We start from the raw sequence: 18,239 nt of genomic DNA, 5'->3' as shown, positions 1-18,239 counted from the left end.
ATTTCCATAGTATAGACAGGTTTTCACTGTTAATGTTACTCTTTAGTGTTACTCCAATCATTTGTTCGCTCAAAAATTTGCAGGGGAAAAAAACAGAAAAGAAACTATATTCACTGTTAAACTGCTGTTATAAATAGAAAATTGAAGGAATAAAAACTGCATTCTAGCATGGACCTAAATTCTTGAAGGGCGCTGTTGCTCGTCTTGTTGAGACCTCGGTGAATCTCAATTCTTTGATTCTTGTTTTTTCACATCCACCTGAACAGAGCCATGCAGGATATATCAAAATAGTATTGATTGGGAAGTTAGTAGGTCACACAAGCAGACGAATAACTGAAAATTCAAAGCATTTTGGATCAATCTCCATAGTTCAACATGCTCAGATGCAGTTCTCACTAGAAACTGCTTATTATTATTATTTCTCTCCTTTTCCGTTTGTGTACAGTGTTGTCATACAATGAAAAGAAACGTTTGCTGCGGTGCTGTAGTTCAACCAAGCTTTGGTTCAACTTGCTTGAGTCAGAACTAGCGGGGTTTCAGATGCTGCCTCCAAAGGGCATTTCTCGTTGGTTGTAAGGGTTAGCTTCTCCTCCAACTCCCTCATTATGGCTGTTGATTTTGTCTCATCCTTATTCATCAATGCAGAATAATCTTCATGGTTGTATTCTATCTTGTTCTTTCCTCCAAACTCCATGGGGAGGGTATCGACATCAAAGTTTTTCCGCATGAGTTCCATAGTTTCTTCTTTCTTTGGGTAAATGAAGGTCACCTTCTGAAATGTCACAGGATCCAGGAACAATTTGACAACCTGCACAGCAGAATAGAGCTTGTGAGTTGATGCAATACACGTTAACAAGGTGTTATTAGAGCTTACTAGTCGAAATCTCCTGCGTCTTCCTCTAGATTATGTGTTTGAATAAAAATACTGTAACATTCACTGTGTATGGTTAGAAGCGTAAAACTTAAAATGGAAGCTGACCATGCACAGACATGCACGATGAGGGAGCAATTAAACATGCTCAAGTGTGCGTGATGGTTGATGGGATCAGCTCTTTCTTTTTTCTTTCTTCTACTTCTTTTCTTTTACTTTTTTTCGGTGGGTTGGGGGTTGTTTTTTTTTTTTTTTTGGGGGGGGGGGGGGGGGGCTGCGCTAGAAAATGGGATTAGCTCACATATAAGAGGTGTTTGATGCCCTTTTTAGACGTAAAATAGAATGATGAAGCAGAAAATATATGACGGTCTTGCACAATAAATCCTACTCAGGCCAATACATGAAGAAGTCATGATTGAGAAATTTTCTTTTTATTTATTTACATACGGAACGTTGTGCTCGTCTGAGACAATTTAATGAGGATGGAAATGGAACTTTTTTAGTGGATGGTTATTGCTTGATATGATTAGAACAAAAAAGAAAAAGGAAAAGGAAAAGAGCAACATGTATAAGCAGCAAAAATTCTGTTAGGTAGGATTTGTCAATTGTTTGAAACAAAATTTGAGAAAGCTTAGATGTACAGAGAAAAGAGTAAGATTCAAACCTTCCAAAAGGCTTCAAAGACTCTAGGAGGATTGTAAAGAAATGCAGAAGAAAGCCTCTCAGGATATTGATTTTGCAAAATATTTGCTGTTTCTCGAGCGGTTTTTATTGGCACTGAGTTACTTAGTGACCAGCCAGTGAAGTCAATCAACCACACCGTTTGCTCTTGACCCTCAGGTAGATTTAGAATTGCGTTCTCTATGAGATACACGAGATGACGAAGTTGATTATCATGAGATTTTGTGTTCTGCAAGTTAAACGCTTGAACATATTCAGTATAGTGTAGGTCAAAAAATTATATTATAAAAATTCCTTTCACAAACTAAATCAAACCTGTTTGCCCGGTCTTAGCACAAGAACAGTCCTCCCCTCTCGATCCATGAAATTTGCTCTGTATGCTTTCCCAGTTTCACCTTCATGGGCAACTTCATTCTGAAAAAGTAACCATGCTTAAGCTACAAATATAGCTTTTATAATTCAAAAAGACTAATGGGTCCAGGCACAATAATTTACCCAGCGAATTTCCTCTGGCTTGTAAGTGGACCTCCACTTTAGTGACTCTTCGAACATATGTTTGGCCTTAGCAACGTTCCAGCTCCGAGCTTTCAAATATCTCCTCAGGCAGGGATCAGTGCAGAACTTTGCATTGCGGCCAGATAATGGTCCAATTGTAGCTTTTAGCTCATTGATCTGTAAAAGGATCCATCAAGAAAACAAGTCGACTGAGATGTACAAAAATTTGCGTAACTCAATGCTATTTGAAAATTCAGCCAACAGAGGCATTATAAATCAATAAGAACCAAGTGAACAAAAAAAAGCTAATGCGTTATAGATTAATTCTGCTACACGTGAAAGTTTGGAACTGATACAGAGATACGTCTGAACTGATACAGAGATACGTCTGAACTGATACAGAGATACATCTGTATACAAATACCGTAAAATCACCATAGTAGATAACATATGCATAACCAACTTCCAGAGACAACTCATATCTTAGGATACGTTGGATATCCAATGAGAAAAAAATATAAAGAAACTGAGTTCCATGCAATCTCATGACCTAAAATGTGGATGTACTACGCCAAGAGAATTGGAACAATCATCCTTCATAAACTAGTAGCGTACACCCGAAACTAGCTCAAGTATTGTATTAATATGCAGAAAACATAACAAGTAAACTTTCTAACAAATATAATAAAGAAAAACCACTTATGCACCTTGATGGCTTGATATATACTCATCTGTTTCACATGAATAGAACATTGAACTTTTACCTTATGTATATCGAACTTAACATGTGTATCATAAAATTACTGTATAGACATGAGTGTTTGGAGAACAGCTATTTGTTACCGAACAGTTGGTTGGCAAGTTAACAACAAATGGGTAACCCTGATAATGACATGGACACAGATACTAGCTATTTAAGTAAAGGGTTTTTATATGAAAATCACCTTAACTTTTACTCAAATTACAACTTATTACATGTTCTCAATGTCACACCTTTGCCACTGTTCAGAACAAAATTTTTTAAAAAATACCAATTTTACCGCCACTCCCTCTCTCCATCTTCTTAGTTCCCTCCTCCCCCGTCTCTCACCTCATTCCTTCCATACTCCTATCCATATCTCTCCACCTATAGGGTTTTCTCAAGCCCTATATTTTTTCCTCTCCTCCCCCTCACAATCGGCCCCTCCACCTCCCCATTTCCTCTCCTCCCCCCTCCCTCCTCCACCATCTCCTTCATTTCTAGGGTTCTTTCTAAAATCCTACCCCATTTCCTCCTCTTGTCCCTCTTTACCTCCTCTCGTCCCTTTTTACCTCCTCCTCCATTCTCACTTTTCTCATTTCCTTCCTCTCCTCCTCCCCCCTCCCTCCTCCTCTCTCTCCACTCTCACTGTCGACCTCCTTTCCTCCTCTCATGCCATTGACCGACCAACTTCCCTCCCCCTCTCCCTTTCCTCTCCTCCTCCTCCTCTTCTTTTTTCTATTGGGTTAGATTGAGGGGTATTATAGTAATTTCATATTTTTTTAGAAAAATAGAAAATATCAAAAAATATGAAACATGTATGCAAATTATGGTGGTTCACATCTGTTGATATTAGTTGGCCCAAAGGCCTGTTAGCTAAAGGCCCAGTTCCCCTCCTTTATCTTGTGCCCTAGCCCAACTCTAACCTCCCCCTACGCGATGGTACTCAGCCTCTTCCCATCTCCTACCCGATGGTACTCTGTCCCCTTCACCATACCTGTGTCCGGTTGGCTGCCGCTGCGAGTCCCATCTCTGATCCCTCGAAACCCTAGCCTTTCTTCCGTGTCGGCTGCCCCCTTCTCTATATCTATCGAAGGGTTTGGTAGTAGCTCGGAGGGGAAGAGAAAGCTGAGCTTGAGCTCCTCTGTTGTGTGCGATCCTCTCCTCTCCCATGTGAGCTTTGTGCTCTCACCCCCTTTGTGCGATCCCCTTTCCTCTTTTAAGGCTATTGGTCAGACTTATTTGACTTTTGACACTGAAGAAAAAAGAGCTAAAATGAACGAAAATGCTTATTCCACAATTTATTTGAACTTATCTGACTTTGTACTTAGAAAAGTTGGAATTATGGAATCTGCTAAAACCCTTTGGGATAAACTTAAAGAACTCTATACTGAAACCTCTTTGCCCAGTAAAATGTTTTTGCTTGAATTTTTTTTCAAATTTGACCGCTGCAGGACCGCCGCCGGACCGCCGCGTGGGTGTGGGTAAGGTCGAAATCCTCTCCTAGGGTTTCGCTCAGGTATATCGTCGGAAAACCCAACTTTGCTCAAGAAATTCTGTTTTTCGCTTAAGAAATATTCAAGCAGTATCATTTTTTTAGCAAAGTTCTGATTTCGCTCAAGAAATTCTGTTTTTCATTTTCTTGCTGTTTTTTTTTCCTCCTCCGCTGCGATTAAGTGCTGAAATTAAATTTTACTTGTGCTCGTGCGAAAGAACAAAGGGTCTGAACCCGAGCTTCGTGCTCATCGTTATTCCCAGTTTGTTTGTGCTAGTTGCTTCGCACACTTTGAGCCTGATAAATTTTAAAGTTTTTTAGCTATATTTGCATTTTATTTTCTTAAAAAATTGAGTGTTTTTCTGTGTGAAAAAAAATGTCTGCTACTAATCAATATGGTATGGTTTAATATGGTATGATTCCGTTCAACGAAAAATCTGATTTTAGCATTTGGAAACAAAAAATAAAATGCATCTTAATTCAACAGAAGTCTTTTAAGGCTGTTGGTCAGACTTATTTAACTTCTGACACTGAAGAAAAAAGGGCTGAAATGAACGAAAATGCTTGTTCCATAATTTATTTGAACTTATCTGACTCTGTGCTTAGAAAAGTTAGAATTATGGAATCTGCTAAAACCTTTTAGGATAAACTTGAAGAACTCTATACTGAAACCTTTTTGTCCAGCAAAATGTTTTTGCTTGAATTTTTTTTCAAATTTAGATTGGATGTCTAAGGACATTGAGGAGAACCTAGATGTTTTCACAAAACTTATTTCTGATATTAAGTTAACTGGTGATAAACATATAGACGACTATACTCCTATTGCCCTTCTGAATGCTATTCCTGACTCATATAGTGATGTGAAATCTGCTATTAAATATGGTAGAGATGAGGTTACCCTTGACATAGTGATCAATGGTCCTAAGAGTAAGAAATTAGATTTAAAACATTCTGGGGGAAATAAAAATTATGGTGAGGTTATGCATGTGAGGGGTAGGCCTCAGAATAGGTCTAATAACCAAAAGAAGGCTAGTAATGGGGAATCAAGTAGGAGAAAATTTAAAAATGGAAGGGGTAGATCTAAGTCTAGGTTTAAAGTTAAAAAATACTATAATTATCATGAAACTGGTCACTTTATTAAAGATTGTCCTAAGCCTAAGAAAAATCAGCAAAATGATCATGCTAATATGGCTGTCTGTGAGGGGAAAATGGGTGAAATTTTCATGATCAATAATCTGTGTGATTATGCCTATTTGAACTCTATGTTATTTGATCCTTTGTGTAAATCAGATTGGCTGGTAGACTCTGGTTGTACTTTTCATATGACTCCTTTTAAAAACTTGTTTTCAAACTACAAGAAAATAGAGAATGGCTTTGTGTCAATAGCAAATGAAAAGAAATACAATATTTTAGGAACTGATGATGTATGCCTTAGGTTTTCTTCTGATTTTGTGTTTACTTTGAAGGATGTTAGGCATGTTCCTGATTTACGTTATAACTTGATTTCTTATGCATCTCTAGAAAATGATGGTTTGGAGGGAAAATGAGGTAAATGTGTTGAAAATTATGAAAGGGTCTCTTGTTGTTTTTACTGCTGAAAAACAAAATAATTTGTATGTTTGTCATGCTGAACCTGTACTTGATTCTGTTAACTCTGTGATAGGTGATAAATCTGTTTTATAGCATAATAGATTAGGTCACAAGAGTAACAAAGGATTAGAAATTTTGCATAAAGGAGGTCACTTTGGTAGTGATAAAATATCCCCCATCTATTTTTGTGAATCTTGTGTGTTGGAAAACAACATAGGGTTAGTTTTCCTACTTCTTTCTTTCCTAATCAGTCTAAGTGCACTAATGTACTTGAATATTTGCATGCTGATGTGTGGAGTCCCTCTAGTGTGCCTACGCATGGAGAGAACCAATATTTTTTTTCCATAATTGATGATTATTCTAGAAAAGTTTGAGTTTTACTCATGAAACAAAAATCTAAAGTTTTTGATAAATTTAAAAATTAGAAAATTATGATTGAAAACCAAACGAGAAAGAAAATTAAAACTCTTAGGACAGACAATGGTCTTGAGTTTTGTAACAAACAATTGAATGATTTGTGTACTACTTGGGGTATTAAAAGGCATACAGAATGAAGTTGCTGAAAGAATGAATAGATCTCTCTTAGAGAGGGTGAGGGCTATATTGGCCATATCTGGGCTCTCCAAGAAGTTCTGGGGAGAAGCTGTTTGTATTGCGACCTATTTGATTAATAGGTCTCCTTCTGTTCCCTTAGGAGGGAAATGCCCTGAATTTGTGTTCATGGACAAACCTCTTGATTTAAATAATTTGAGAATTTTTAGGAGTGCTGGCTATGTGCATCAAAAGATTGATAAGTTAGAACCTAGATCTAAAAAATGTGTTTTCTTAGGATACCCTGAAGGGGTAAAAGGTTATAGGCTTTGGAATAAGAGTGAACCAGGGTTTAAGGTAGTAATAAGTAGAGATGTTGTTTTTAATGAAAATAAATTTACTTGTTTACCTTTACATGTCCCTATTCCTGAAAGTGATGCTCCAAATGAGGTAGAGCAAATGCCTATTATTAATCAACCTAAATCATCTCCTGAAGAAAAATTGAATGATATAATTATTAAAAATCAAGATGGGATTATTCCAAATGAGCGTGATATGCAGGAAATAGATAACATGCATGATTTGAATGATTATCAACTAACTAGGGATAGAAATAAAAAAACCATTAGGAAACCTGAAAGATATAGAGATTGCAATTTGATTGATTGTAATATGTCATTAGGAAACCTGAAAGATATAGAGATTGCAATTTGATTGATTGTAATATGTCTGAGTTTGCCTTTAATATGTTTGAATCCCTTGAGTGCAATGAATTGCAATTTGATTGATTGTAATATGTCTGAGTTTGCCTTTAATATGTTTGAATCCCTTGAGTGCAATGAATCTAAGACTTATAGAGAAGCATTAAAATCTAAATATTCTGAAGAATGGATTAGTGCTATGAAGAGTGAGATGGAATCCCGAAGAATTAACCAAACATGGAAACTTGTTTCTAAACCTGCTAGTTGTTCTGTAGTGGACTGTAAGTAGCTGTTTAATGTGAAATAAGAATCTGAAAGTGTTAGGTTTAAGGCTAGATTAGTAGCTAAGGGATTTACTCAAAAGGAGGGAATTGATTATGCTGAAATTTTTGCTCCTGTTGTCAAATTCATTACTGTTAGAATTATGCTTGCTTTAGTTGCTAATTTTAATTGGGAATTAAAACAAATGGATGTAACTACTGCTTTCTTGCATGATGATCTTGATAAAAATATTTATATGCACCAACCCGAGGGTTTTGTGGACCCTAAATTATCTGATCATGTGTGTTTGTTAAAAAAAGTTTTGTATGGTTTAAAACAATCACCTAGGCAATGGAATATTAGATTTGATAAATGCATGCAATCTTTAAAGTTTAAAAGGAGTTCTGCTGATCATTACCTGTATTATAAGAATATAGACTCTGTGCCTGTATTTCTTGTAATTTATGTGGATGACATGTTGATTGTTAGTCCTTATTTGAAGTCTATTGAGCATGTTCAAAAATGTTTTTGTGAAAATTTTGACATGAAAGACTTAGGTGATGCTAAAAGAATCCTAGGCATGAATATTATTAGGGACAAAAACAAATTTATTCTAGTTTTAAACCAAAGTTCATATGTTAAATTTTTTTTGAGTAAATTCTCTCTGTCTGATGCCAAATCTGTGAATGTGCCTCTTGCTTCCCATTTTGTGTTAAGTAAGGATCAGTCCCCTAAGACTGAAACTGAAATAAATGATATGAAGAAGGTGCCATATTCGAATGCTATAGGATCGGTCATGTATCTCATGGTTAGTACTAGGTCTGACATTGCATATGCGGTTAGTTGTTTGAGTAGATACATGTCAAACCCTGGTATGCCTCATTAGAATGCCTTGAAGTGGCTTTTAAGATATTTAAAATCCTCTGTTGATGTAGGATTAACCTTCTCTAAGTGTTCTGAAGGTGTTAAACTTATTGGCTATGTAGATTCCAATTATGTAAATGATAGAGATAATAGAAAATCTACTACTTTCTATGTGTTTACTTTGTGTGGCTCTTGCATAAGTTGGAAATCTCAACTACAACCCATTATTGCTTTATCTACTACTGAATCTAAGTATGTTGCTACCACTGAAGCTTTTAAAGAAGCTATTTGGCTTAGGGGCCTTATATCTGAAATTGATTTTTTTGATAAAAATATGGTTGTATTTTCTGATAGTCAATCTGCTATTCAACTTTACAAAAATCATGTTTTTCATGATAGAACTAAACATATTGATGTTAGATTTTATTACATTCGGGATATAGTCGAAAAGGGTATTGTCAAGCTAGAGAAAATTGCCTCAGAATTTAATCCTGCTGACATGGGTACTAAGTGTTTGCCTGCTGAAAAATTTATCTCGTGTCAAAAAATCTTGAATTTTGATTTTGGGTAATTTTCTTTTGCTTTGTGTGTTGCCTTTGTGGCCTATTAACTTGCTTTGTGCTTGTTAGCAGCTTTGTGATTTTTTTCCCTTTGAACTCGATGACCGTTTGGTAGAGTTCGGTCCTTTGTGGATTTGGTATGCTTGGTGATCTTATCCCGATCTTTGTGATTTGAGTTTACTTTGTGTATTCTCTTCCATTGCTTGTATCTTCTTTGTGATCATACAAGTAATGATTTGGCGATGATGAGTCCCGCAGTTCCGTGTTTTTTCTCAGTGCACTACCTTGAGCCAAAGGTGGAGATTGTTGATATTAGTTGGCCCAAAGACCTGTTACCTAAAGGCCCAGTTCCCCTCCTTTATCTTGTGCCCTAGCCTAACTCTAACCCCCCCTACGCGATAGTACTCAGCCTCTTCCCATCTCCTATCCGATGGTACTCTGTCCCTTCCACCATACCTGTGTCCGGTTGGCTGCCGCTGCGAGTCCCATCTCTGATCCCTCGAAACCCTAGCCTCTCTCCCGTGTCGGCTGCCCCTTCTCTATATCTATCGAAGAGTTTGGTAGTAGCTCGGGGGGATGAGAAAAGGAAGAAGAGACCTTGAGCTTTGTGCCCTAGCTTGTGTGCGATCCCCACCCTCTGTGAGCTTTGTGTTCCTATGAGCTTTGTGCTCTCACCCCTTTGTGCGAATCCCCTTTCCTCTTTGAGACTGATTGAGATACCAGTGGCGAGTTCCCCTTTGTGTCCTTGGTGGTGCACCAGGAAGAAGAAGGACTGTTTGATCAGGCTTCTGAGCCAAATATCATCGACGACGACACTCAACAACATAAAAAAATTAAATAAAGGTGGTAAGTTACAATTTGGGCAAAAGATAAGGAGGTTTTCATGTAAAAACCTTTAAGTAGACACACTACAAAGTATATCACAAATGATAGCCCTTTAGTTACCTTAATCTATACTATAGATCAAATTCTATACTCATCTTTTGCACATGCATAGAGCATCCACGTTGTACCTTATACGCTACAAACAAAAGTGCATGCATCATATAGTAACTGATAACCACATGATGCTTGAAGAAAATTTACTAGCAAAACAGTTTGTTGGCGTGAAGTGTAAAAAATGGTTATTATAGTGAATATGTTTCGTGACATGGGCCTAGAAAACAGCTATTTATTAACAATAAAAGAGTTTCCTACATAAATATTGTTAAGTGTTAAATGTTGAATTTTGTGAATGAAACCGCATGTGAAATCTAGTCGAGATCATACAAGTTTTAGAAGAATCTAATACAAATGGGAGTTGAATAGAGAACATGCAATATGCTGAAATCAGTTATGTATTCATAATGCAAAAGTCTAGTATCTTATTTATGTTTTTCTTAAATTTAAAGAATTTCTTATTCCAAAAGCATGAATAAGATTGCATGTCAGATATTGAAAGATCTTTTTGCAGCATAAATTGTCTAAGCTAAGCTCACAAGAATCTAGTCGTATACATAAACCAAGCATACAAATATCCTGGAGTCTGAGTATGAGACTTATAAGAGTAGACATCATAACAAAAAAATTTAAACTTCACTGAGCATTAGTATAAACATAACAAATTTTTTCCAGACAAAAAACAGAAAAACTAGACAACTCTAACATAATATAAACAACAAACAAAGATACAACTTATTTTGAATTTTTGAGTAGATAAAAGGTTAGCGCATCAACCAAGGAGTTGTCTCATACTATCTGCAACAATGCATAGCAGTATGAATAGTTAAAAGGTTAGCGCATCAACCAAGGAGTTGTCTCATACTATCTGCAACAATGCATAGCAGTATGAATAGTTACTGCCAACCATTCCTCTGATTTGAGTTGTCTCATACTATCTGCAACAATGCATAGCAGTATGAATAGTTACTGCCAACCATTCCTCTGATTTGATTAAGAAAAGAAATAGGGGGTTTCAGAAGAGGAAAGGGAAACGAAAGACCGGATCGTGGGCTTTTGTATCAGATCTGATGTGTGTTTCATCAGATTTGGCCAGATACTCTCGGAGCATATGAGAGAACTCATAATATTGTGTAACTCTCCATCTAAGAGAAACTTTGTCAACCTCTTCTTAATGAAACAGGGAGACAGGTCCAGTTTGCCTCAACATTTATCTTGGGGTCGTGTGTGTGGGTGACCAGGGGGTGGGGGGTGGGGGGATAGATAACTTTAAATCAGTCTAAAACATATTTGAGGGACTTTTTAACCTAATCCAATCTGTTTGACTTGCAATAGCAAGTTTTCAACATTTCTATTCTGTTCAGATCTGTAGATTAATTAGGGTTTCTTTTTGTTGTTCTATTTCTCTCATAGAGAGATACCCCTTTCATACAAGTCCACTCTTACAAATAGGTCCAACAACATTGACTAATTACTACCTAAATAACTCAACACTCCCCCTCAAGATGGGCGATAGATATCAATCATTCCCATCTTGTTACAGAAGATATCATACTCTCTAGAACCTAATCCTTTTGTTAAACAATCAGCTAACTGCTCTTTTGATTTCACATAGCTCAAAGTCAGAACTCCTCTATTCAGTTGCTCCTTGATAAACAACCGATCAATCTCCACATGTTTGGTGCGATCATGCTGAACTGGATTGTTTGCAATATTAATCGCCGATTTATTGTCACACCAAAGTTGTAAGGAGTCTCTTCTAAACAAGCGCAACTCAGATAATATGTTTTTGACCCACATCAACTCGCACAGACCAACTGCCATAGCCCTGTACTCCGCCTCTAGCCACCACATCTTGTTTTTTGCTACGCCAAGATACGAGATTGCCTCCAACAAATACACAGTAGCCTGTAGTGGATCTACGATCATCCATACAACCCGCCCAATCAGCATCACAGTAGCCTTCAATTCTCAGATGTCCAGAACTTCTGAACCATAACCCCTTTCCTGGGCTTCCCTTAATATATCTAAGAATTCTGCGAACTGCCTCCATATGCTGTTCTCTGGGATCATGCATATATCTACTCACCACACTTACGGCATGAGTAATATCAGGTCTCGTATGACATAAATATATAAGTCGTCCAACTAATCTTTGATATTGTTCTTTACTCACCGGGTCACCACCCTCGGCACACATCTTATGATTCTGCTCGATGGGAGTAGATGCAACTCTGCACCCCAACATCCCTGTCTCTGAGAGAAGATCCAGAGCATACTTCCGCTGAGAAAGCACTATACCCTTTCGTGACCTTGCAATTTCAATTCCGAGGAAGTACTTCAACTGCCCCAGATCTTTAACTTCAAATTCCTCTCCCAATTTCTTCTTCAACCGTAGGATTTCCTCAGCATCATCTCCGGTGATTACAATATCATCAACATAGACCGCTAGGATAGTGATACGAGTTTTGGAGTGCCTGTAAAACACAGTATGATCTCCATTGCACTGCTTGTACTTCATACTACAGACTGACAACCTGAATCTGTCAAACCATGCTCTCGGTGACTGTTTTAACCCATATAAAGACTTCTTCAACTTGCACACCTTCCCAGCTACTTGAGAAGTAGCGAAGCCTGGTGGAATCTCCATATACACCTCCTCCTGGAGATCTCCATGCAAAAAGGCATTCTTGACATCTAGCTGATGTAGTGGCCAATTGAAGTTGGCAGCACATGACACCAACACTTTAACAGTGCTCATCTTCGCTACTGGAGCAAATGTCTCGTCATAGTCAATGCCATATGTTTGACTATAGTCTTTAGCAACCAGTCTGGCTTTGTATCTGTCGATCTTGCCCTCTGGAGTTTGCTTAACCGTATACACCCATCTTGCCCTCTGGAGTTTGCTTAACCGTATACACCCACTTACATCCAACAGCACGCTTCCCAGCTGGCAGAGGTACCATTTGCTTAACCGTATACACCCACTTACATCCAACAGCACGCTTCCCAGCTGGCAGAGGTACCAACTCCCATGTATCATTCTTCTTCAAAGCCCGAAGTTCCTCTTGTATGGCACTCAACCATCTAGGGTCTTGCTTAGCGACCTGCCAGTTGTTAGGTACAGACACTGAATGCAGTGATGCAATGAATGATTTATATGCAGGTGAAATGGATGCATATGAAATGTAATTCGCAATGTCAGTATCCCAACTACCAAACTTAGCTGGAGGTTTTCCAGCATTGACTCTGGAGGTTCTACAGGGCAAGACGGGGGTATTAGAAGTATCAGGGAAGAACTCGTTACCTATCGATTCAGGTGAAGAAGTCACTTGAGAGGATGGACTTGGGACATCAATATTTGTGGGCACAGGCACAGGCACAGGAGGCGGCTCATGTTGCTGTTTCTGTCTCCTCGTGTATACTCTCAGCTCCCCCTGAGCACAGGAGGCGGCTCATGTTGCTGTTTCTGTCTCCTCGTGTATACTCTCAGCTCCCCCTGACCTTGACTGTCACCTCCTTCTGTCTCCTCGTGTATACTCTCAGCTCCCCCTGACCTTGACTGTCACCTCCTGAGTCGCCACCACTACGCAGCGGTGTATCATCACTGCTCGGTGGCTCAATAGGACATGGAATCATCCCAACCACGACGTCATTCTCATTCTCATTTTCATTCTCATTCTCCCCTTCTCTACTAGCATCAGTAGAGCCATCTCCAAACAAGGAACTTAACTCTGTTTTCTCACCATAAAAAGGTTCAAACTCTCGAAAAGTCATATCCATACTAACAAACAACATTCTTTCAGTGGGACACCAACATTTGTATCCTTTTTGACTTGATGAGTAGCCAACAAAGATACATTTAACTGCTTGCGGATCCAACTTACTCACCATCAATCTGTGATTCCTCACATAACATGTGCATCCAAACACTCTTGGTGGAACAACGAAAACATTCGAGCCCAAGAGCATCTCACACGGTGTCTTCATCCCTAATACTCTTGATGACATCCTATTGATCAAATAAGCTACCGTCATGACAGCCTCACTCCATAAAAACTTAGACACATTCATTGTCAACATCAATGAACGAGCCACTTCCAGTAGATGTCTGTTCTTACGTTTAGCTACCCCATTCTGAGCAGGGGTGTCTGGACAAGTGGTTTGATGAAGGATTCCTTGACTAGAGATGAAAGCGTCAAACTCCTTGTTGACATACTCAGTCCCATTATCTGTTCGGAGAATCTTCACCTGCATTCCAAACTATGTCTTCACATAGGCCGAGAAGTCTTGAAAACATTTGTAAACCTCAGATTTCTGTTTCATCATGTATATCCAAACCATACGTGAATAACAATCAATGAAAGTAACAAACCATCTAAAACCACTAATAGAGGTAGTAGGACATGGTCCCCAAATATCAGAATGGACAAGTGCAAATGGTTCACAACTTCGAAGACCAATCATTCTATAAGTAGAACGAGTATGCTTTCCAAGTTCACAGGCATTACAAAATAACTCTTTTCTATCCACTTTCTTCATTAACTCAGGTTCTAATCTATTTAAACTCTCAAAAGATAAATGCCCTAACCGGCAATGTTGAAGCATCGCTTCTGCTTCTGGCCCTCTGCTAACAGCAGCAGCAATCATTGCAGTCTCCCTATCCAAATACCAAAGACCATCACGTCTGATGCCAGTCCCAATCCTCCTCCCCGTTTCCTTCTCTTGAAAGACACACAAATCTCGATCAAATAACATGGTGCAATTTAATTGATCAATGAGAGAGCTAACTGAGAGTAAGTTAACATGGTGCAATTTAATTGATCAATGAGAGAGCTAACTGAGAGTAAGTTAACTGGAAACGAAGTAACATGCAATACAGATGACAATGTAACAGATGAAGTACAATGGACCGAGCCAGTACCCCTGATGGGTTGGGATGTCCCATCAGCAGTCTGAACTGTCTCAGGATGCATATGCTTACTCGGATAATATAATGCAAACTCACTAGATGCTCCTGTAACATGCCTAGATGCATCTGAGTCTATGATCCAATCAACATGAGTTTTAGTGGATGCAAGTGTCTGAACCTGTGTACCTTTGGTCGCATGAGCATAACCAATAAAGTTACCAAAGCATGTAGTGGTAGCCAGATCCTGGGTGACTTGTCCCTTGCCTTTCGAACTCTCAACCTGAAGCTTGAACAGACGTAGTTCCTCCAGCTCTGTTAGTTCAGCTCCAGTCATCTTAGCAGTAGTCTGAGACTCATCTGCCACAGCTAGGTGAGCAGCTCCTTGGCCTACACGTCTCTTGCCTCCTCGACCTGCACGGCCACCAGTTTGACCACGTTCACCCCAGTTCCTTTCCCTGGGTGGCTTAGGGCATATCTGTCTCAGATGTCCTACCTCTCTGCAGTTGAAGCACTGCCTAGTCTCCCTTCTGAATCCAGTGTTATCCGGGTTGGATACCACTAGTGCAGACTTCTCCCCTGTACCTGTGTACCTTTGTTCGCATGAGCATAACCAATAAAGTTACCAAAGCATGTAGTGGTAGCCAGATCCTGCGTTACTTGTCCCTTGCCCTTAGAACTCTCAGCATGAAGCTTGAACAGACATAGTTCCTCCAGCTCTGTTATTTCAGCTCCAGTCATCCCAACAGTAGTCTGAGACTCATCTGTCACAGCTAGGTGAGCAACTCCTTGGCCTACACGCCCCCTGCCTCCTCGACCTGCACGGCCACCAGTCTGACTACGTTCACCCTAGTTCCTTTCTCTGGGTGGCTTAGGGCACATCTGTCTCAGATGCCCTACCTCTCCACAGTTGAAGCATTGCCTAGTCTTCCTTCTGAATCCAGTGTTATCCGGGTTGGATACCACTAGTGCAGACTTCTCCCCTGTAAGTCCACCTATCCCAGACTGTAGCCTGATACGACTCTCCTCCTGTATCATGGCCGAGACTGCCTTCTCCAGTGGTGGGATCTTCGTCTGGGTTAGTAGCAATGTCGTCCTCTGCTCATACGCTGAAGCCAAACCTCGGAGAAATAACATGGTCCTCTTCTGCAAAGAGGCCTCGCGCTCCTTGCACTCTGGATCCTTGCAGCTCGCTAGGGGCGAGAAGTGATCGTGATCAAGCCACAAGCGCTCCAGCTCTGTGGCGTACTCCTGTACAGTCCTCTCTCCCTGGACTATAGCGCTGATCTCCTTCTCGATCTGGAATACCCTCAGGTTATTCAACTTCTTGATGATCTCCTCCATTGGATTTTTTTCAGTCTTCATCATCGATCCAACTTGTATTCTTATGGTGCGCAACGAAAAATTCCGGCAGCACTTCGACAACACAACAAGAGAGATAGATTAACAAGAATTCCTGTTTCACCAAGAAAACAAGAACCAAAAGCAAGATATCTTAACAAAGTGAGATATCAGCTCTTCTCTCATCAGTTCTAGGACTGACTTGTCGAGGGAACCTAAATAAGCTATCACAAATTAAGAACCAAATAGATCTACTTAATTACCTAATACAGACCCATCTTTTAATCAAGCTACTTACTCACAAACCCATCTTTTAATCACTGTCCCCTTTCTCTTCCCCCCCAAAAAAAACCCCAAATCACAAAAAATGAAACCGACCCGTAACCCTAATGGTCACGATCATTCCCTGGTCCCCTTTCTCTTCTCCCAAAATCCCCAAATCACAAAAGGGGAAACCGACCCGTAACCCTAATGGCGACGATCAGCCTTCGAGGAACACCACCACTCGCCTCCTACGCAAACAGCAGTGCAGGTGTTCGCACTCTCCACAGACATCACCTTCGCCTCCACCATCAACTTCCTCCTACGCAAGTCCAACGCGATCCACGAGATCCGCATCGGGACCAACAAGGGATCCTGCTGTCGACGCCAAAACCGCCGCCGACCACCTTGCTCCCCGACGCCAGTCTCTGCCGCGGTAACTCCAGCTGTCGAATCGGCGGCGGCGATGGTCTGATCACAGCGATCCAGGCAACCTAGGCTGACGGATCACTGCAGCCCTCGGATTTGCTTGGAGTTTCGTCGGGTTGAAGAAGAGGGAGGCGGCTAGGTTAGGCTCTGATACCATGTAGATTAATTAGGGTTTCTTTTTGTTGTTCTATTTCTCTCATAGAGAGATACCCCTTTTATACAAGTCCACTCTTACAAATAGGTCCAACAACATTGACTAATTACTACCTAAATAACTCAACAAGATAAAAAAAGATGCTGTGCTTTCCGCTATGGACGCTGCATAACGGTCTAGAATTGCTCCATCATGACCTGTTTCTTTCTCTTGAATATTTGATCTACCATTTAAAGAGAGATTTGCAGAAAATACGCTCTTACCCTAAATACGAACTAGATATGTAAACATGTTTTGGCTGAAGTATGTGAAGTAACAATATCCAACAAAGATCTGAAGAATTTGTGTATCTCATGGTCTCAAGGACATAGCTCCCTTGGAAAGAATACCTATGACAACAAACAGCTTCCTTCAATTTTCTGTCCAAAATCCATGAGCATCCAACAATTATGAATAGATGAAAGCAATGCAAGGAAGCTACATGTATAACCCTGACAGAGATCAGGTGGATTTCAATGACATGACTCTACGAGAATGCTGTTCATAGAACCAAAGGATAAGATTATATCACAAGAAAATTGAAACACCCATTCTGTAGGAACCATTTGACCAAATTCAAATTGAGTGAAAATCTCAGAAAAGTTTCAGATTCATATTTAAAGGTTGAACCCGACACTAAATCTACGAGGAATTGATAACATCAATAAACGCAGCGACAAATCTTGTTCGGAGCTAATAGAAAAGTTATGAATTAACTCATTACCTTCTGCTCCTGGTAGACATCGTCATCCTCGTGATTATTATGCGTATTGTGCTTTCTGCGGAACATGAGAACTAGTTCTACAATCAATTATACCCTGCAAGCATAAAACTATAATTGTGACTTTCAACAGATTTAACAAAATATGAATGGTCAGGAAATAGAAAGGTAGCACAACTATTGCTGACATATTTACAATGTATGTATGTACGTGTGCGTGCATGTTTTTCTATGTATTTTTTGTCTGGAAAGCAACGTTATTTAAAAAAGTGGCGATTATTCCAAAAAATGATAACTGCCGTAAAAGAAAACTATAGCAGGACAAAGAACAAATAAATGAAAAGGGTTAATTTTTATCGATAACTTACCCAAAGAACCAGATTTAATTCTATCAGCAGCAGAAGTGTCTATACAGCTATTTAAGACATAAGTTTTACTAATAATATAGGGCCATCCTAGAAATATATTATGTATAAATTATAGAGCCAAATTTATTATTAAAAAAAACACTTAAAGGGCTCTAACAACACTCGCATTTATTAACCGTCTCTATCAAAATGAGATCTAAGCTGAATTGTAAACATTTGCAACGAATTCGAAGGTATTAAGGTGATCCCACTAAATTTGTAAATTTACACAAATATCTACATTCCTCCCA

General features: G+C 39.3%; 1 protein-coding gene across 3 annotated transcripts in view; it reads right to left on the bottom strand.

The window, feature by feature from the left end:
• Window positions 331–18,239, bottom strand: part of LOC109833126 (phosphatidylinositol transfer protein PDR16-like) — an 18,180-nt gene continuing 271 nt past the window's right edge. The window contains exons 2-6 of one of the 3 annotated variants that reach the window (XM_020400681.1): window positions 17,585–17,678; window positions 2,048–2,224; window positions 1,868–1,966; window positions 1,536–1,781; window positions 331–808 (exon numbers count right to left, since the gene is read on the bottom strand). In XM_020400681.1, the coding sequence (XP_020256270.1) occupies window positions 506–808; window positions 1,536–1,781; window positions 1,868–1,966; window positions 2,048–2,224; window positions 17,585–17,650 (891 nt within the window). In that variant the 5' untranslated portion in view covers window positions 17,651–17,678 and the 3' untranslated portion in view covers window positions 331–505. Of the gene's footprint in view, window positions 809–1,535; window positions 1,782–1,867; window positions 1,967–2,047; window positions 2,225–3,783; window positions 3,869–10,769; window positions 10,871–17,584; window positions 17,679–18,239 lie in introns of those variants that run through there. The other 2 variants (XM_020400680.1, XM_020400682.1) reach the window with 2 other exon arrangements.

Source organism: Asparagus officinalis, chromosome 3 (assembly GCF_001876935.1).
Source record: "Asparagus officinalis chromosome 3, Aspof.V1, whole genome shotgun sequence".
NCBI lineage: Eukaryota > Viridiplantae > Streptophyta > Magnoliopsida > Asparagales > Asparagaceae > Asparagus > Asparagus officinalis.
The sequence above is the reverse complement of the archived record's forward strand: the minus strand, read 5'-3'. Positions and strand labels throughout refer to the sequence as shown.